This window comes from Gigantopelta aegis, chromosome 9 (assembly GCF_016097555.1).
Source record: "Gigantopelta aegis isolate Gae_Host chromosome 9, Gae_host_genome, whole genome shotgun sequence".
NCBI classification, from domain to species: domain Eukaryota; kingdom Metazoa; phylum Mollusca; class Gastropoda; order Neomphalida; family Peltospiridae; genus Gigantopelta; species Gigantopelta aegis.
This window is the reverse complement of record NC_054707.1, coordinates 30,698,246-30,719,768: the sequence shown is the minus strand read 5'-3', so window position 1 is coordinate 30,719,768 and position 21,523 is coordinate 30,698,246. Positions and strand designations below refer to the sequence as shown.

The following is a 21,523-nucleotide window of genomic DNA, read 5'->3' as shown; positions in this document are numbered from 1 at the left end:
GGTCGCATTGGTGACCAACGTAGAACACTGGGGGAGCGGGAGGGCACTGACGGATCAGGTACAAACTCTATATCAGAGTTTAGTTACAATGGCAAATAATGTGTTAAAAAAAGGCTCACAAGTGGGGAGCATGCCCCCCCCCCCCCCCCCCCCCCCCTCCTTCCTACGGGCATGAATATCAAATACGGCTCTTGTCAGGTAAAATGGAAATAACAGTTGATAGGTATTATGGGTGTCAATAACAATATGCTGCACAATATCGTGTACTGAATTTCAAACTGTCCAAATAAAGTTTAAAAAAACTAAAAAACCCACTGCTTTTATGCTATGGTCGATTCGTTTTCTATATACTGGTACGAAATGACTATGATTCTCCAAAAAAACCCACCACACAGTAAAAATTTACATTTAAATTTTAATTTTAATTTGATTGCCTTACTATTTTGGCCCATTAACCTGGATTCTTCTGTTCTATTTTCAAATAACATTATCTGTAATGGTAAACAATACGATGACGTTGTGAATTCTACTATGGTTGTAAGTTGTAACTATCTACGGTATTTTAAAGGCACAAGCCATCTCTGATTACAGTTTTAACTGCACAAAATTGGGGATGCAGACGATCCGTCCTCTGGACATTTCGTCCACAGACGATTCGTCCACCGTACATTTCGTCCACAGGCAAAAATTACCTTTGGACAATTCGTCCACTAGGTTTATTTTAATATATATTCCTTGCACGGCACCAATACAACAACAACAAAAAATTATATATATATATATATAACTTATTTGATATGGTACATATTTTTTTTTTTTTTTTAAATCGTTGTGTTTGATATCCCGAGGGTGGTATGTATGTCTTTATGTATGTTCACAAAATATTGTGCAAGCATGCTTGTTGTGGACACAAACGTTCGACTTTGGCAAGGCAATGTATCCAAATAAAAACAATATACTCAGGAAAATAAATTAATACCAATCCAAAAGATAAATAAAAATGTTGACGCAATTATGTTGTTAGGATTCTTAAATGTGAATAAATTTGAATCAAGAGTCCTAGATATAATTGTTCAAACATCCGTTTGACCGATGTTGGTGTGGGTAGGGAATACGAGGCTTAACGGCTGCCATATATAATTACATTGTTACTTTTACAAAACACATACTAAGGAAGATAATACAATATTTAATTGCTGTTCATGTTGGGGTGTAAAGCCCCTAAATTAGTAAGACCGATCCTTTGATGTCTCCGCCTGCCCCGTATTTAGATAGTCTATTAAGTTGTTTTGGGTTAATTGATCAAACTAATCCATTGATGTTTGATGTTTCTACCTGTTCCTGCTCACAAACTTAAAACAAATTCACTGTAAAAGATAGCACCGTTAATTATGAGTTGTTATCGTCATGACTCAAGTAGACAAGCAAGGGCATAAATAGGCCTATACCATAAGGTAAAAATGTTCGGAATTTGTTCACAATGAGTAATATTTGTCTGTCATGCAAAAGGAGCGTAAAGCCACGCCAAGAAGGATTGCAATGTGAAGGTTGTTTTAAATGGCAACATCGACGCTGTGGTACAGGTACGTTAACTTTGTCATTTTATTTGTTTGTCTTTCCACTTTCCATTAAAACGTTCCATTTCTTTAGTACATTTCTGTTTAGCTATATAATTAGGTACAAGCTATAAATTTGTTATTTCTATATAAATAAAATAAGATTTTTCATATGAACAAAGAACTAGTGTTGAATTAGAATGTAACTGTAACAATAGTAAAATGCTATATTGACCGCAAACGTCTTACTATATTTACGTACTCCCTCAAATCAATTATGATGTAATATATTGCGTTATACGGTCGCCATTTCGTCGTCCATGACTATATGTGCCTTTTAGTAATTATTTATCTAAAATTTCTCATTATAATCTGAGCCCTCAAAATATATATTTACGCACCATCTTTTTTACGTACAGGAATATCACGAGATATATATAGAGCAGCAGTAAAGAATGGGACGGAAATCGACTGGAAATGTGAGATTTGTGTTTGCACAACATCTGATACTCTGTCACCACCACCACCTAGCTTTTCTCTTCCTCAAGCGACGCCAGTACTTCGTCTTCCACCTCCACCAGGTTTTTCACTTCTACCACCACCGCCGGGATTTTCTCTGCCTCCTCCTCCACCGCCAACCACCAGTTCTGCTCCTCAACCACTGGTACAATCACATAGCGAGGTATGTCTTATTGTTATACCTTGTTTTTGTTTTAACACCGATATTAAAATATTATATACTTTATGCAGCTTGACATTATGTATATCGATGCTATTATATGTTTCATGTTTTTACATTAGACAGAACACTTAATGACTTACAGAGGTTTTTCCTGTTGTGCAATTCTATTCATTTAAAGTGTATTTTACATTTTAGAACACGTCGTCAAGGTCACAAATTGATGTTGGAACGTTTGCTGTTCAACTTGATCAGTCGAGCATAACGGGTGAACCAAGAGCAGAGAGCACACGCCTTTCATTTGAATGCAATGCATCGCAGACCATCGACATTTCTGCTGTGTTGCCTGAGGTGCCAGTTTTGCCAACTCGACCAAATATCTCCTCATATGCATTACAAGAAGAGTAAGTATGTCATTGTTTTGTTTAGGTTTTTTTTTGGTGGGGGTGGTGGTGTATGCGGTTGTTTTTTTGGGGGGGTTTTGTTGAAGATTTTATCGTATTATACATGAAATATAGACTTACAAAAGTAGTGCACTAAGTATTCTTATATTATAGGTCACTGGTTGAAACGAGGCCGATGGAGATTAGTGAAACGGAGAATTACACTCCGGTGTTTGTAGTGGTAGACCAAGGAACAGATAGAGGGAAACCGAAGCTGATTGAAACAATCGGTTATGCCTATACCAGAAAGGTAAATACATGTGCATGTATTAATATAAAACAATAGATAAATTATACTAGTATGTGATCTTTATTTATTAATACACAATTTTTATATTATGTATGTGTTGAAATAAATTAACCACGGTGTCTACCATGTATTATAGAAAGTGAATGGCGACCGAATTAACTGGACTTGCAGTGTTAGAGGAACCCACAACTGGTGCAAAGCTACAGTTAACCAAAATGGGAATATCTTTTCTCGAGGCAAAGTGGAGCACAACCATCAAGCAAAACCTGGATTGCTACATCGAACCGAAGAAAACAAACAGGTACATTTATTCCCATTATGCAATTCGTTAATGATGTTTTATTTAAAATATTGCACTTGCTAACGTTATTTGTTTAATGTCTTTATTGTGCGTAACTACATAAAACATGTTTTCTTCCATTTAGGTCAAAACTCTAGCTGCGGAGCACATTTTTCGGTCGGCAAAGGAGATTGTTGAAAGTGTGAAGCTTGCTGCCGACCAGGTTGAAAATATTCAGTCTGACTCGTGTACGTTTGATAGCTGGGCAAGGAAGGCCAATCGACATCGAAAGAAATTCCGACCCGATGATCCCAAAGACCTGCAGTTTGATGTATGTATAACTTACACGTGTTCTATTTAGACTTGAGGAAACTCCTGAAAAAGTTACACAATTGGTTCATAAACCATGGTTATAATGTGTTTAGTGCTACTCCTTTCTTCTTTCCTACCTTATGAACAATGTATTTAATATTTACAGGTTGATGTAGAGTACTTGTGCTCGGTAGACTCGGATGCAGAAACGTTTTTCCAAGCCTCAGTCTGTGTCAACGAACAGCGGCATCTGATTTTTGCAACGCCAGCTCAAGTTCATCAGCTGGCCCAGGCGAAAACATGGTACGTCGATGGAACATTTAAAATCATGGCGCCTCCTTTTGTGCAACTGTTTGGACTCCATGCATTCGTCAGATCGGGAGAGACAATGACCCAAGTACCACTGGCGTTTGTTTTGATGTCGCGAAGACAAACAATCGATTATTTAGGGGTAAGTGTTATATTGGTATTGGTATTTATACTTTTGTACATTTATTTTAATGTATTCATGGTAAAATACAACACGTATACAATGTGGGCAAGTTTTAAAAAAATTTAACATTTTCGCTGGGAGAGTCACATTCATAAGCCTTTATATACCAACAAAGATTTAAAGATATTTATTTACCGTATCTGTTGCAAAGTTATGTTAGTGTTTTAAGTATTCACTCACGATATTGACTAATTAATATTTTTCATTCATAGGTATTCAACAGTCTTCTAGAAAAAATGCAACAACAGCCACAAGTGAGACGTGTCGTGTCTGATTTTGAAGCGGCTACCTGGGCTGCGATACGCGCCGTACTACCACATGTTGAATTGAAAGTATGTTAACTATTTAGTATTATAATTATAATTTTACTGTCATCATTTTACGATTTGTTTACATTTTAAATTTTTAAAAATTTTATAATGTTTGTTTCGGGTTTTTATTTATATATATTTCACATTTTTGTTTGACGTTTTTCTTTTTAGGGGTGCTTATTTCACTGGACCCAGGCGGTTTTCAAAAGGATCAGACAAGAAGGACTGGAAAAATCGTACCATGACAAGGGACGCACATACGTATTCCTGAAACAAGTTCTGTCTCTGCCTTATTTGCCAGCTGAGGATATTGAGGAGCAGTTCGAGCGACTTTGCGCTGTTCCGGAAATCCCGCCAAAGGTGGAGAACGTTCTTGCATACATGAAAAGAACATGGTTCAGAAGTAGCGTATGGAAGGTGGAGAATTGGTCCATTTTTGGATTGCCAGTAAGTACATGTTTAGTATTGTTGTTGTGTTGTCCATGACTAATTTGTTATATATTTAGTTATTTTTATTAGTAGTGGTGGTAGTAGTAGCAGTAGTAGTAGTTTTTATTATTATATCTACATGGTGTGCTTTTTCACATTCAGATTCGAACTAACAACAACACAGAAGGCTGGCATCGGAGAATCAACGCAAGGGCTACCAGAGATGGAATCCAGTTTTACTTGTTGGTTCCTCTCCTTCTACGCGAAGCGAAGTTAGTCAAAATGACGATGGAGCGAGTTAGCGACGGACGGCTTGGACGTCTACAGAGATCCAAGCAGAGGACGAGGCAGGGGGAAGTTTTCCAAATATGGACACAATACCATGATGGTGAAATTTCTGCCAAACACCTTCTTCGAGCTATTGGACATTTGTTGTAGCATAGGCTGAAACGCAATGTCATATGTTATGACTGATAATTTAAATTAAATTGAAATGAAAAGACATGGTTTTTTGCTTTGTTTGTTTGTTTATTCAAAATGTTATTATTAATATTGTTACCTTGCTATTATATGAAGTTTACCTATTGAAGTGGGTCGGTGGTCTCAGAAAAGTTATTACTTTTCTTAATGCCAAATTACAACGAAAAACAAATTGATCTGATCTGGTCTGATCTGCCTACGAAAAGAAGATGCAAGTTGTGTGTGTGTGTGTGAGAGAGAGAGAGAGAGGGGGGATGGGAAGAACGGAAATCGGGTACAAACGAATCGTCGGTGGACGAAATGGACACGGCCAGTTAATAAATATTTTGAAAGTGTCATTGATTTGTGGTCGTAATTTATATTTCTTTGATAAAGCAAACCACTTAATAATGATAATAATCAACTACACTGTCAAAGAAATAATTATTTATAGTTATATAGTAAATTCTGTAATTGAGTGGACGAAATGTCCGATGTGGGTGGACGAAATGTACGTGGACGAAATGTACGGTGGACGAATCGTCTGTGGACGAAATGTCCAGAGGACGAATCGTCTAGAAAGCCAAAATTGCACATGTAATTATGTATATATATTAATTTGCGAATTGTTTCGTGAGCGCCTGACGTCAAACATGTGCCCGCCTCCAATATGGCAATAAGCGCCGTATCCTGGAACCCCCCCCACCCCACCCCCCATTAAAGATAAAAAGCGCCTGAACGCATATTGAAGAAAATACGGTAATCATAATCTCACGAAAATGTGTACCCGGTGGCTAGTAGAACACTCGATCAGCGCAAACCTGCCAGTTCTTACGTTAAATAATAAGCAAATGCAATCCAACTAACATTGGAATATCCCTGCTCTAGACACAGTGACAGATTAAAACGGTAAATACTAGGCTAGTAACCTGACTAGTCGGATGACACCACGCCACGTGCAATTCCTACCTTCAAGCGACAGCGAGTGACGCTAATGTAAATGTTCGCCAACTACTTGACTGGTTTACGCTAAAGTCATTCAGTTTAACTAGTCTAGAGGATAATTTTCTGATGGGTCTGGCTGAACTCGGACTTCTATCATAGATTCCAATGTACCAAATCAGTTACTAATAAAACTAATACAAGTAAATCAAATCACGTATTGTGGCCCTTTGTTACATGAACATAATGATATGACAAGCGCCTGCAAGCAATCGCGAGTTAGATTTAATTAATACTGAAATAAAACTAGCGAACTTTTCTATCCGCTGTGAAGCCTGCGAACAATAAGAGGTTATCGGATGTCAGGTCTTTCCAGAATATAGTTCCCATATTGATTTACTTTATTTTCTGTTTGTATCAATAGATTTATAGTGTTTTTGCAATAAACAATTATTTCTTCCACAATACAGTGAATACTAATATATTACAATTCTGAAATATGATTATTAGTTTAGGTATCAATGCGCATCCGGCTTCTCACCCCCTTACCTCTGCCATTTTGTTCGCTAGCTTCCAGGTTTTATTCGCCGAGTTAAAATTAATAGATATAGATATAAAAAAATTATTGCAATATTAATTTGGCATCACTTTAAGTCTTTTAAATAATTGTGCTTTAGAATTTGTTCATTGCATTGTTTACTACTTAGTATAATATTGTTGTTTTTGTTAAATTAAATTGTATCTAATCATAATATTTGTGTGTTTTTCACAGCCACAAACATGTTCAGTCCCGCTGTTGCGAGGAAATTAGTTTTTTTTCTCAGATTCCAGCCGATCTTTCTCCCGATTGATCCCCTCAGTTCGACGGATACAGAGGCCTACCCGGTTTACTGCTAGTCTTAGGAATCGACTTCAGCAGGCTCAGCCATTCAGGTTACTTAGAAGCTATCTCTTAGTTCTCTATGAAACTGAAATGTGTACTCTGGGTAGTATTGTCTTTTTCATCAGGTATTACATGGTATGATAATGACATAAATCCCTGTGCATGGCTGATGCCCTATTATAGAATAGAGTTTGGAACTATATAGTGAAAATAAGTTGTTGCCTATTTTCAGGCTCCATTTACAGACAGAACTAAATGATGTGACTTAAATCCCTATGTGTGGCTGATACCCTATTATAGTGTAGAGTTAGGAACTACATAGCCATTTTCGTCACGAAAATCGGTTTAAGGGCAGATGGGGTGGGTATTGGGGTTGTATGGGTGTCTGTGAAAATAAGTTGTTGCCTATTTTCAGGCTCCATTTACAGACAGAACTAAATGATGTGACATGAATCCCTGTGTGGCTGATACCCTGTTATAGAGTAGAGTTAGGAACTACATAGCCATTTTCGTCATGAAAATGTTTTTAAGGGCAGATTGGGTGGGTATTTGGGTTGTATGGGTGTCCGTGAAATTAAGTTGTTGCCTATTTTCAGGCTCCATTTACAGACAGAACTAATTGATCTGACTTAAATCCCTATGTCTGGCTGATACCGTTATAGAGTAGAGTTAGGAACTACATAGCCATTTTCGTCACGAAAATGTTTTTAAGGGCAGATGGGGTGGGTATTGGGGTTGTATGGGTGTCCGTGAAATTAAGTTGTTACCTATTTTCAGGCTCCATTTACAGACAGAACTAAATGATGTCACTTAAATCCCTATGTGTGGCTGATACCCTATTATAGTGTAGAGTTAGGAACTACATAGCCATTTTCGTCACGAAAATCGGTTTAAGGGCAGATGGGGTGGGTATTGGGGTTGTATGGGTGTCTGTGAAAATAAGTTGTTGCCTATTTTCAGGCTCCATTTACAGACAGAACTAAATGATGTGACATGAATCCCTGTGTGGCTGATACCCTGTTATAGAGTAGAGTTAGGAACTACATAGCCATTTTCGTCATGAAAATGTTTTTAAGGGCAGATTGGGTGGGTATTTGGGTTGTATGGGTGTCCGTGAAATTAAGTTGTTGCCTATTTTCAGGCTCCATTTACAGACAGAACTAAATGATCTGACTTAAATCCCTATGTCTGGCTGATACCGTTATAGAGTAGAGTTAGGAACTACATAGCCATTTTCGTCACGAAAATGTTTTTAAGGGCAGATGGGGTGGGTATTGGGGTTGTATGGGTGTCCGTGAAATTAAGTTGTTACCTATTTTCAGGCTCCATTTACAGACAGAACTAAATGATGTCACTTAAATCCCTATGTGTGGCTGATACCCTATTATAGTGTAGAGTTAGGAACTACATAGCCATTTTCGTCACGAAAATCGGTTTAAGGGCAGATGGGGTGGGTATTGGGGTTGTATGGGTGTCCGTGAAACTAAGTTTTTGCCTGTTTTCTGGCTCCATTTACAGACAGAACTAAATGATCTGACATGAATCCCTATGCATGGCTAATACCTTATTATAGAGTAGATTTGGGAACTACATAGCCATTTTCGTCACGAAAATCGGTTTAAGGGCAGATGGGGTGGGTATTGGGGTTGTATGGGTGTCCGTGAAATTAAGTTGTTGCCTATTTTCAGGCTCGATTTACAGACAGAACTAAATGATGTGACTTAAATCCCTACGTGTGGCTGATACCCTGTTATAGAGTAGAGTTAGGAACTACATAGCCATTTTCGTCACGAAAATGTTTTTAAGGGCAGATGGGGTGGGTATTGGGGTTGTATGGGTGTCCGTGAAACTAAGTTTTTGCCTGTTTTCTGGCTCCATTTACAGACAGAACTAAATGATCTGACATGAATCCCTATGCATGGCTAATACCTTATTATAGAGTAGATTTGGGAACTACATAGCCATTTTCGTCACGAAAATCGGTTTAAGGGCAGATGGGGTGGGTATTGGGGTTGTATGGGTGTCCGTGAAATTAAGTTGTTGCCTATTTTCAGGCTCGATTTACAGACAGAACTAAATGATGTGACTTAAATCCCTACGTGTGGCTGATACCCTGTTATAGAGTAGAGTTAGGAACTACATAGCCATTTTCGTCACGAAAATGTTTTTAAGGGCAGATGGGGTGGGTATTGGGGTTGTATGGGTGTCCGTGAAATTAAGTTGTTACCTATTTTCAGGCTCCATTTACAGACAGAACTAAATGATGTGACTTAATTCCCTATGTGTGGCTGACACCCTATTATAGTGTAGAGTTAGGAACTACATAGCCATTTTCGTCACGAAATCGGTTTAAGGGCAGATGGGGTGGGTATTGGGGTTGTATGGGTGTCCGTGAAATTAAGTTGTTGCCTATTTTCAGGCTCCATTTACAGACAGAACTAAATGATGTGACATGAATCCCTGTGTGGCTGATACCCTGTTATAGAGTAGAGTTAGGAACTACATAGCCATTTTCGTCATGAAAATGTTTTTAAGGGCAGATTGGGTGGGTATTTGGGTTGTATGGGTGTCCGTGAAATTAAGTTGTTGCCTATTTTCAGGCTCCATTTACAGACAGAACTAATTGATCTGACTTAAATCCCTATGTCTGGCTGATACCGTTATAGAGTAGAGTTAGGAACTACATAGCCATTTTCGTCACGAAAATGTTTTTAAGGGCAGATGGGGTGGGTATTGGGGTTGTATGGGTGTCCGTGAAATTAAGTTGTTACCTATTTTCAGGCTCCATTTACAGACAGAACTAAATGATGTCACTTAAATCCCTATGTGTGGCTGATACCCTATTATAGTGTAGAGTTAGGAACTACATAGCCATTTTCGTCACGAAAATCGGTTTAAGGGCAGATGGGGTGGTATTGGGGTTGTATGGGTGTCTGTGAAAATAAGTTGTTGCCTATTTTCAGGCTCCATTTACAGACAGAACTAAATGATGTGACATGAATCCCTGTGTGGCTGATACCCTGTTATAGAGTAGAGTTAGGAACTACATAGCCATTTTCGTCATGAAAATGTTTTTAAGGGCAGATTGGGTGGGTATTTGGGTTGTATGGGTGTCCGTGAAATTAAGTTGTTGCCTATTTTCAGGCTCCATTTACAGACAGAACTAAATGATCTGACTTAAATCCCTATGTCTGGCTGATACCGTTATAGAGTAGAGTTAGGAACTACATAGCCATTTTCGTCACGAAAATGTTTTTAAGGGCAGATGGGGTGGGTATTGGGGTTGTATGGGTGTCCGTGAAATTAAGTTGTTACCTATTTTCAGGCTCCATTTACAGACAGAACTAAATGATGTCACTTAAATCCCTATGTGTGGCTGATACCCTATTATAGTGTAGAGTTAGGAACTACATAGCCATTTTCGTCACGAAAATCGGTTTAAGGGCAGATGGGGTGGGTATTGGGGTTGTATGGGTGTCCGTGAAACTAAGTTTTTGCCTGTTTTCTGGCTCCATTTACAGACAGAACTAAATGATCTGACATGAATCCCTATGCATGGCTAATACCTTATTATAGAGTAGATTTGGGAACTACATAGCCATTTTCGTCACGAAAATCGGTTTAAGGGCAGATGGGGTGGGTATTGGGGTTGTATGGGTGTCCGTGAAATTAAGTTGTTGCCTATTTTCAGGCTCGATTTACAGACAGAACTAAATGATGTGACTTAAATCCCTACGTGTGGCTGATACCCTGTTATAGAGTAGAGTTAGGAACTACATAGCCATTTTCGTCACGAAAATGTTTTTAAGGGCAGATGGGGTGGGTATTGGGGTTGTATGGGTGTCCGTGAAACTAAGTTTTTGCCTGTTTTCTGGCTCCATTTACAGACAGAACTAAATGATCTGACATGAATCCCTATGCATGGCTAATACCTTATTATAGAGTAGATTTGGGAACTACATAGCCATTTTCGTCACGAAAATCGGTTTAAGGGCAGATGGGGTGGGTATTGGGGTTGTATGGGTGTCCGTGAAATTAAGTTGTTGCCTATTTTCAGGCTCGATTTACAGACAGAACTAAATGATGTGACTTAAATCCCTACGTGTGGCTGATACCCTGTTATAGAGTAGAGTTAGGAACTACATAGCCATTTTCGTCACGAAAATGTTTTTAAGGGCAGATGGGGTGGGTATTGGGGTTGTATGGGTGTCCGTGAAATTAAGTTGTTACCTATTTTCAGGCTCCATTTACAGACAGAACTAAATGATGTGACTTAATTCCCTATGTGTGGCTGACACCCTATTATAGTGTAGAGTTAGGAACTACATAGCCATTTTCGTCACGAAATCGGTTTAAGGGCAGATGGGGTGGGTATTGGGGTTGTATGGGTGTCCGTGAAATTAAGTTGTTGTATGGGTGTCCGTGAAATTAAGTTGTTGCCTATTTACTATGAAATTAGTACTGCAACAATCCTTGATGGAACAACATACAAGTTACAATCAATTGTTGCAGAAATGGATGGAAAATGGATTCTTTTTTGTATTGATGGCAGCAATTTAATAGAAATCATTAATGATAGTAGGAAAATCAGTAAAGCTGTATGCATTACTGATTTTAAAATATACAAAAATATATTATTGTTTTATGACAAAACTGTGCAAAAACAGATGTCTATTGAGAAGTTGCAATTCTGTAAAAAAGAATTAAAAGTTAAGAAATCTGAGCTATTTGTTGATTGCAGTCCTATAAAAAAGAATCAACTGGAAAGCACTGTTGCTGTTGAAATTGGAGGAATAACCATAACTGAAGACTTTTTAAACCTTATTCTTGATACAGATAGGTGTCTAAACAGCAACCACATTAATGTATACATGATTGCACTGCAAAAGCAACTGAAACATCAAGACATTCACATGGTAGACTGTGGTTGGTTTAGTCAAAAGTTGTTGGTTCATTGTAATACCCATCAACCAAGATGGACAATTCATATACCAGAAAGTAAAAATAAGAGATGGTGGGATTATAGATATGTAGTTATTCCGTTAAATGAAAATAACAACCATTGGACTGTAGTAGTGATGGACACATTACATAATATATTATATTATTGTGACTCATTTGGGCGAAGAAATGACTTGGTTATTTTTCAGATAACCAGATACTTGATGTTTGAACACGCAATGTGCTTTGGAAAGCCCTTAAATGTTAAAGCTTGGTCTTTGGTTATTTACTCAGAAATGCCCGGTTTCAATCGACAGACAGATTCAAGTAGTTGTGGGGTGTATGTTTGCGCAATGGCAAAAGCGATTTTAACAAACAAATGTGTTCCTAAATGCCCTAACCTGCATTTCTACATAAGGCAGATAGTTCGAGAAATACTGCAATACAAGTGAGATGAATATTTATGAAGTTATGTCGGGCATGAATAATTATCAATTTAGTTTTTTTTTTCTTTATTACTAGTATTAATTTTGTTTAGTATTACTTTAATTCAATGTTTAATTATAATTTATATTGATGTTTATCATGTTGCAGAAGTGGGTTGGTGTTTCATTTCATTGACACAAATCATTCAGAACAATCTTACTTAGTAATGCATGAGTCGTACTTACTTACATTATAAATTCAAAGGGTTTTTGTTTGTTTGTTTTTTTCATATTTGGAGATGGCTAAAGATGGGTGAGTCTAGCTGGGTTACAGCGACCCCAAGATGATCAACCTCTTGATAAATAACGTGTAAAATGTGTGTTCAGTTGCTTTTCTTATTATTACTATGACTTTTCTTTGTATTAATTTATTTTAATTTTTTAGAATATTTACAGGTGCTGTATGTGATGTTGCAGAAGTGACTTGGTGTTTTGTGTTATACACAACCCATTCTGAACATTGATGTGTATCATGTTGCAGAAGTGGGTTGGTGTTTCATTTGTTCATTCTGAACATTGCCACTTAGTAATGTATGAGTCGTACTTACCATAGCATTATAAATGCAAAGGATTTTTTAAAAATATTTGGAGATGGCTAAAGATGGTTTAAGAGTCTAGTTGGGTTACAGCCACCCCAAGATGATCAACCTCTTGATAAATGCAAGAAGGGAATATTGTTCTTTTTTTAAAAAGTTTACAATGATAAAGAAGATGATGGATGGTGTTTTCTTTTTGAAGACAAGCGACATAAAGTTCAAGTAGTTAAACATATATACATATTTTGTTCTCATACCCTGACTGATGACCAGCTATGGTTTCATACATGTACAAATTTTTAAAGTACATGAAAGGCCTATTGAGAACAAAAGTACATTTTGAAATGCTAACAATGAGGCCGAAACCTTTGTAGTGACATTGTTTTCTTCTGTCTTTCTTGATTTCTGAACAATGCACAGTGCATCCACTACTTATTTATTATAAAGAAAACCACCACTTCATAAGTATTGTAGTGACAATACCATTTATGAAATGTCCCTATACATAAAGCTCAATATGTACAGTAAACAAGTCACCACAAAGGTATCAGGGTTGATGCATTTTAGTAATAGTTGTAAAGTTTTTTTAAGATGCAATAAATGTATGATGCAAAGTATGGTTTGAATAAAAAGCAGGTAAGTTTAAATGTGTTCTACTCTATATTTAGATGATGTAGTTGGGGCATGTTGGAAGAGTTAAAGAAATTTAATTGTGAAGTTACATAAATGGGTTTGTATTTTTTAATTTATTCCATTTAACTTCCTTAAAAAAAACCCCACACATAATTGAATATATATTGGAAAGAAGTATTGGAATGCAGTATGTGATTTCGTTCTAATGTAGGGGAGACTACTCGTTTGCAGCATGTTTTTGGGTATAGGCTAGAAAAAATGTCGGGACACTCCGACCTCAAGATAAATAAACCACGTTAGCCAATTAACAGTATTTTCAAAATAAATATCGACAAAATCAGGCAACTACATGTTATCTGTTCCCTTGACTGTTTTTTTCATACATGAAATAACGACAATAAATGCACATCAGCAGAAATTAGTAAATTGTTACAGAATTAAAGTAGGAATCAATACACGGTCAAAATATTAATCGATACCGAAGACACAGTATCGTGTATTTTGTCAGCACTAGTATCGGGATATATTGGTGTATCCGTATCACCCCTTTTAATGACATGTATGTATAGTTAGTAGCATATAATATAACGTTTAGCTGCTTCCGGTTTTCTAAATATAGCTGTAGCGGGAATTGGTGAGTTAATGGTGGCATTTTGCCAAGCGTGATTACTGCCTGTTTTTAATTAATATTGTTTTTGTTTTCGTTTAAAAGTTATCATGTTTAGTAATGGAACTGGATTGTCCGACTACAATTAAACATTCTAACAATGTTATGCCCTGTAATGCTCTGAAACGCTAAACCATACCCCATCACACATTTTGTAATGTGTAAGTTAAACACACGCAACAATATTCACAAAATAGTCATGCGATATGTATACTTTAATTTTAAAGTATTTGATGATGTGGGAAAGCAGATTTCGACCACATGATAATTATTTTGTGTACATACGTTTACCTATAATACAAAACAAAAACCCCCCCCCCCCCCCCCGACTCCCCAACCCATCCCTGAACAAACAAAAATCATACCATTTAAATAATAATGAATAACTGCTTTGTGTAACAGTTTGAGACAACACCCCACATAAAGTAACAACATTTGGACACATACCCACCACCTCATGCATTAAATGATATTTGAACAATTGTTAAAGCAGTAAAATAGTAAATAGTTCATTAATGGTAATTTTTATATGCCCATCTATGATGTATTGTATTATGGTCTGCTAACATAATTAGAATTGAATCATACCCGTAACATATTCATTAATATCTGTGGTTTTCCATTAAACTCCTGATGGGTGTATCATGTACCTTGCTGGTACTCTTGTTTTTTTGTTTTTTTTTACAAACATTAAATATTACATATTTTCTCATTTCTTTTTTCAGATTATTGTACATCTTCAAAACTGTGCAACTGAATACATACTGGTATCCTTCTTTTTAATTACAAATATATACAGTGATATAAATTTTGTTCAACACTTTTAAATTTAACTATGGCAGAAAGAAAATTAGCCAAATTTATTGCAGAACATCAGGTTAATATTCCTTCAGTAGATCCCAGCTGTTTTGCTGTTTTATTAGCTGACAGCAGGGGAATATATTTGAAAAATGCACATAAGGAATTGCAATTGCCTGTAGTGTTCCTTTGTGAAAAAGGTGTCGTACAGCAGTACTTTTTAATATTTTGAAAGGCAGGTTGCCTAAATTAATTAAAGAGCATGGCAAACCACCTGTTGTGTATGTCTGGTTAGGTACCTGCGACATTACCAAAATCTTTTCTAAGGAAAGATACATTACATTGAGAGATGAAACCTCTCGAACAGTACAAGACATTGTCAGCATTTACAAGCAGTTAATGGCCTTTGTCTTAAATGTGGGTGGGAAAGTTAGGTTTGTCGGTACGACATTCCACTCAGCTGTTGACTGGAATGCATCGAAAGGTCATACAGCAACAGATCAGTTCTTGTTGGTGGATTCACAAATCAAAGAACAAGTGGATTCACTTAACAAAGCGATTGAAGATTTGAACAGTGATCTTGGTCGCTGTACCTTAAAATTTAATTGTGACCTTTGTCGTACTCGAACAGGCCGGCGAATTTTTACTCGAACACTGTTGAAAGATGGTGTGCACCCAATTCCAATACTTGCCCAAAAGTGGCTATTGCTGTTGCATTTGGACATTGTTGAGGAATGTTATAAAATTAACTGTACTGTTTCCAGTCCAGAACTGGAATTGCATGCTGATCGGCAAGAAGTGCTTGCCTTACTGTGTACTTGAAATATTTGTTTGGTGAATCTGGTACATGGGTTAGGCATGATGTATTTAGTGCTGTTGCAGCAAAGGTTACTCCACATTACCATTGGTCACATCTACCATATACTTGTATATGTAGGTTACTCTGTACAGTTGGTAGAATGGCATTCATAAATAGTATTTCCTAGACAGGACAGCACAACCATATCTACCACAAATATGGGTCCACCAGTGCACTTCAGGCAGATACTCTACCACTGACGTAATATATTTTATATTGTGCAGTGTTCGGGTCTTATATGAATAATGGATTTTTGGGGGGCCAATGGATAAAAATTATTGTGGATTGAATGGATTATTTCTTGTTTTTAATCCAAAGTTATTACTATAAAATTGCAGTAGGCAAAAGATTTTAGAATTGCTGTAGGCAATTATCCTTAAGTTCATACCCTGTGTCACATACCTAATTATAGTTTTTATATTTCAGGACATTGGCTACAATTATAAAGTGAACTTGGTACCATATGTTGCACATAATATATATGTGTATTGCTATTCGAAACGAGTGAGAATTATAGCTGAGCAATAAACACCTGCGAATTGAAAGGAGTCATAACCATGGAATAATCACATTCTTCATTATTTCATCACATTCTTCATTATTTGGGTTAAAATGTTTACTCCTGTACAAGGATACATATATAATTGATGTGTTTAATTAAATTATTGAAATATTAAAAACTTATAACACCTACAGATACTTTATATATATTTGCAAACATTACATTTCAAGTTCATATCATTTGGCAGTGTCTGTATATATAAAAAAAAGTATATGCAGGGCTTCTACATTATGGTAGCCCCACTCCCATGGCTAGTAATATTCAGTGTTGGGCTAGTAAATAACTACTAGAAAAAAACAACCTTGTCTTATTTTGTGAATATGAATATCCTGCCCCCTCTTGTCACCCCCAGTCTAGGGGTTTTTACGGTCTTATCTCTTTAGACAACATATCTGATTATTACTATTAGTGAAATTGTATATATTTAAAGTGGGGCTAGTTAATTTTTAATCATGGATAGTACATTTTTAAAATCACTGATCCATGGCTAAGGGATTTTTTTTATAACATTCTAGAAGCCCTAAGTATATGTGAACAACAGTTTCACTAATTGTTGTATGGATAATTAAATAATTAATTATTAAATGTAATGGTTGAAAATCTAGCTGGGTTACAGCGACCCCAAGATGATTGACCACATTTTATAAGTCATTGGGAATCTGGGTTTAACTACTTTCAGTTAATACATTATCTTTCTGTCAGTCAAGGTGGCACTAGAAGAAGTGTCTTTCTTCTTGAATGCAAAATAAAACTTAGTAGTTAGAAAAACCTTTTTGTTCTCATACCCTGACTGATGACCAGTTATGGTTTCATGTATAAAAAATTACATGAAAGGCCTATTGAGAACAAAAATTATTTTAGAAATACTGACAATTAGGCCGAAACCTTTGGGCTGACGCAATATTAAAAGAAATTGAAATTGAATGTGTAGGTAATATTTCAATTTTCTACAATAAATTTTTTTTAAATTAAAAAATTCAGTACTCCATAAATTATTCAATGGATTGTCTTTTCTATAAAATTAAAGTAACAGTATTGTACTTTTAAGTTAGTGTGTATGTACACTTAACTTACGTCACCACAAAGGTATCGGGGTTGATGCATTTCAACAACAAAAATATGTAACGAAAAGTTTAACATGTACAAGATGCAGAAGGTGAGTCCCACCCCCCCGACATAAACACACCAAAAAAACCCCTAATCAACAAAAACAAAAAACAAAGCAGGAATACAAAACAACCAATGGTTACAAATTAAAACAAACAACATGTATGCTTTATTGCTAGTAAGAAAGACGTATTGGATTGGGGGGGTTTTCAAAACAATATAAAAAGAGGAAATGGTAATTTTATTTGATATCAAAGAAATTAATTAATAAACTTGTTAAATAAATTTTACGATAAACATATAACAATTACAGTACGTTATGTTCATATACAAGGTCTCTTTATATTTATTTGTACGATATACCATTAAACAGCTCATTATTGGTATTGGGACAATGTCGAAACATTTAAGCTGGTGCTCCAAGTAAAACGGATAAAGTACAAAAGTAATAAAGAATTGTCTCCCTTGACAAGCTTTTTTGTTTTACCAATCGATAACTTCCGGTCAAAGTTCGCTACAAAAGTTCGCTAGAATCACAGTAGGTTAATTAATGTTGGCAATCCTTTCTTCTTCTTCTGAAAATCGAACCTCAATTTTTGGGGGTACCCGTAGTTCATTAAAATAAAACTCTAGCTAACGCGTTATGCCTGAGTTTTATTTTTAATGAACTAGGGGGACCCTACATTGGTTTCAACCTCTTGTGTATATTGCATAACAATTGTTTAACAAATAAAAAAGTGGGTTTTTTTTTGGACAATAGATAATAGTATTTGCACAAACAAGCAATGCCATATATTATTACCTATCAAGTCGGGTCACAGGTTTTAACGTACACATTAAAACAATTAGCTATTGTAGTACACGCCTGTCAACTTTTACCGGCTCCTCCGTCCAGGACAGGAAAAGGCGTGGGGTGGGAAGGGTTCGCCTGCGCTGGTATGTGCAAAGGAGCACAAGCAGCCCGACCAGGGTCGGTAACGGGCGAGGGTTGATTTTTGTGCTATTGGGCCAAATAGAAACGGTTGCGTAATTTCTTGAAGGTAATTTTGACGCATAATTTATAATGATTCATAGGCGAAGTCGTTTTTACTTCGTAAGATAATATCTGCACCTCGAACTTTTTGACACGAAAACGGAACTTTTTTCTTTGGTACAATGCAACCTATAACCGAGGCACAAGAACGAATCGAGACTTTTTGCAAATTCGACACGCGGTAATTATTGTGAATTTCGCGATCACGCGTTATTTTCACTAAAATTAGACAATTTAATATTTCTATAAGAAGTTTCGTGTAAATAATGAGATTCTTGGGGGTTTTAAAAATTATTATTGTTATTTTAAAAAGTAATTTTGACTTCTCTTTTGGAAACGAACAACTGTTCAGCCATTCGTTTGGCGTTTTAACCATTGATTTTTTTTCCTTCTTTTTCTTTTTTCGTCAAACCACTGAGAACTAGTCAAAATAGTTTGCAGATTTTTAGCGGAAAAACGGCTGGCTAAAATTATACCGTAAGTCACTGTAGATTTTTTAAAGAATAATGTGGGACTTTTAATTAAATCCACGACATACCGTATTAATTAATGAAGGGGGCGGGGGGGGGGGGGGGTAGGATGGTAAGGCATGTCCGCGTGTAAACAACTTTCGCGAACTACTAGAATGGTTCCCGACTTGGTCATTTGGTTTACCGTGAAGCGCATAAACCAGTCTATCGGACGTTTTTCTGCTCGGTCTGGCTGAACTCGGACTTGGGGCTACGCTAGTGACGTACGAATTTGCCTACTGGTACCGGTCGGCAGACTTGTAACCTTTAACCCGGTCACTTTATTCATCACAAAAAACCGCAAACTACACCATAAAGGCTTTATATTAAAAAATACGATCCTCATATTTTTTGTCATTGAAAAATTACCGTCATATCAACAACTGACGTAACTAATCTTGGATTTATGGATATTTTTTGGAACGGGTTACAGCGTTTCAAATAGGACACATGCAATATTCAAGGATGGGTTCAAAAATTTAAAAGAACACCCGCAGTAGTCATTAGTAGGCCTACATTAACAGGTATTATAATATAGTAAAAAGCATGTGCAGAAAATTGTGCGTGGTTAGGATGTCTAGACTATGTCCAGCGAATTTGCTTTTGTTGTTTTGTTATTTTTTTAAGGGGTGGAGTTAGGTCATGCTCCCGCAGAATATACATTTAATAAAAAAAAAAAAATATTATTGGGGTGGAATGGTTGAAGGGTAAAGGCTACACTAATGTGGACCACTGCCGAAGACGGATGGGCCAGGGCAAACTAGCCTACTTGTAGGGAAGCGCCTAACCGCAGCTCAACGCATTTCCGCTCATATGACAGAAGACAACAGAAACCTGATAGATGGTGCTCAACCGTTGGAGACCCGCCAGTGTGGAAGAGTACCGGGCCCTATGCCTTGAAAAGGTCCAACACAAGCTAAACTCTTTGGGCCCTTGGAGAACCTACGGAATACAGCAGCTTTTGTTCGAGCCTCTGGAGTCCCTGTCTGACCGTACGACGACGACGAAGAAGTATGACGGCCATTCTGCAGAACGCCACGATTGTTCGCGTTTAGTCTCTACATGTCCGAGCCCGTCCTAGCAGCACTGGAAGATTGACCGCCCCACTCTAAGAAAAAAAAAAGGAAGCGGGATCGGCCCCTACCACTCTTTTTCTAGACTGTACTTTTGTTTTATATTGATACCATCTCGTATCTTCTGGAGTCGGGCCCGTCCGCACCACCAGGCCTATACCAACCCATGACGACTGGACTATACCTCTAGTCTGATACTCTCTCTCGTTCAGACGGATACGGCTTCTCAAGATCTGTATTTCAGCACAGCACTATATTTTCAGCGTCTAATGACTGCCAATCTAGGGTTTTCTTGACGGGATGCAACCCATCTCGTCCCTACAAGCTGTGCACCCTAACGGCCTTAATGAGATCACTCACGTGGACATATAGATCGGATTTTAAACTTTTAGACTTTCGTTCAAATTTTATGTCGAAATTACTTCTCTTTTTTTTTTTTAAATATTATTAAATAGTCCGATCCTCTCTTCTTTATTTTTGGACTGTCCTAAAATGCTCCAAATTATATAAATATTCGGCCGAGTAGTCAATTCTTTTAATTTTTGGCTTGCAACTTTTTATTTAATTAAAAAAAAAATTCTATTAACTTTTTTTTTTACTAATTGCTATTTTCAAAATTCTGTCCATTTTTAACTGTCCCCCCCCCCCACCCCTTTCTGTCCCGGACCCAGTCGCTGACGAAGTCATAGATTGTGCCCGGGAGAGACGTGCTTGAACCTTAATTGGATATAATCACGTTAATATGTTATCCAATCCAATAAATTTATTGTATTCCTTAGATATATATATATTTTTTTTTTTACAAAAGCGATTATTTCATTGGCCAACAAAATGTTTCAAACTCAACCATGTCTGAAAGTGGAATTCCTATTCTTAGTCATTCGATCAAACAGTTCTGGGGACTCCCCAAGTAATTTTCCATACGTTAGAAAATTTCCACACCAAGTTTGCCGGCAAGCAGCCCGGTTAGCGTCAAATTGAATGGCAGAAGTAGGGCCTATCGGCAAGACACTCATCTTGCAAAAAGATGCTCGTCGACTAGACGCTAACATGCTTACTTGCGTCCTATTAAAATACTAAACGCTTCAATACTTGTCTACAAATACTGAATACATTAACATAGGAAAAGACGACGAGAGGCGGTGCACACTGAAACACAGCACATATTACAAGCTTTGCTTCTCGAATTAGCAATATTTGTACGTATCGATCGTAATGTTGAGATTTTAGTCGAGCCCACGTGAAGTATTTTCCGAATGCATTCCGACTGTACCCATACGTCG

General features: G+C 36.9%; 2 protein-coding genes and 1 long non-coding RNA gene across 7 annotated transcripts in view; 2 read left to right on the top strand and 1 right to left on the bottom strand.

Annotated features, from left to right (window-relative positions):
• LOC121381956 (inositol-3-phosphate synthase 1-A-like) overlaps positions 1-21,523 on the bottom strand; it is a 39,471-nt gene that overhangs the window by 12,901 nt on the left and 5,047 nt on the right. Inside the window, exon 1 of one of the 3 annotated variants that reach the window (XM_041511391.1) lies at positions 6,182-6,411. The exons of 1 other annotated variant lie outside the window; for it this stretch is intronic. The gene's annotated coding sequence lies outside the window, so the exon portion shown is untranslated. One more of the 3 variants, XM_041511392.1, reaches the window with a different exon arrangement.
• Positions 1,968-5,804, top strand: LOC121381957. The gene is made up of 9 exons (XM_041511393.1): positions 1,968-2,238; positions 2,434-2,639; positions 2,793-2,928; positions 3,065-3,229; positions 3,354-3,539; positions 3,687-3,971; positions 4,226-4,345; positions 4,496-4,771; positions 4,916-5,804. The coding sequence occupies exons 3-9, from the start codon at positions 2,815-2,817 to the stop codon at positions 5,189-5,191; spliced, it is 1,422 nt and encodes a 473-aa protein (XP_041367327.1). The 5' UTR covers positions 1,968-2,238; positions 2,434-2,639; positions 2,793-2,814; the 3' UTR covers positions 5,192-5,804.
• Positions 6,711-16,649, top strand: LOC121381959. 3 transcript variants are annotated; one of them, XR_005959097.1, is made up of 5 exons: positions 6,711-6,731; positions 6,927-7,087; positions 12,849-13,729; positions 15,025-15,066; positions 16,383-16,649. It is a non-coding gene; the product is annotated as an uncharacterized LOC121381959 (long non-coding RNA). The 3 variants fall into 3 exon arrangements; XR_005959096.1 differs by having other exon boundaries at positions 6,717-7,087; XR_005959095.1 differs by lacking the exons at positions 6,711-6,731; positions 6,927-7,087 and having other exon boundaries at positions 11,462-13,729.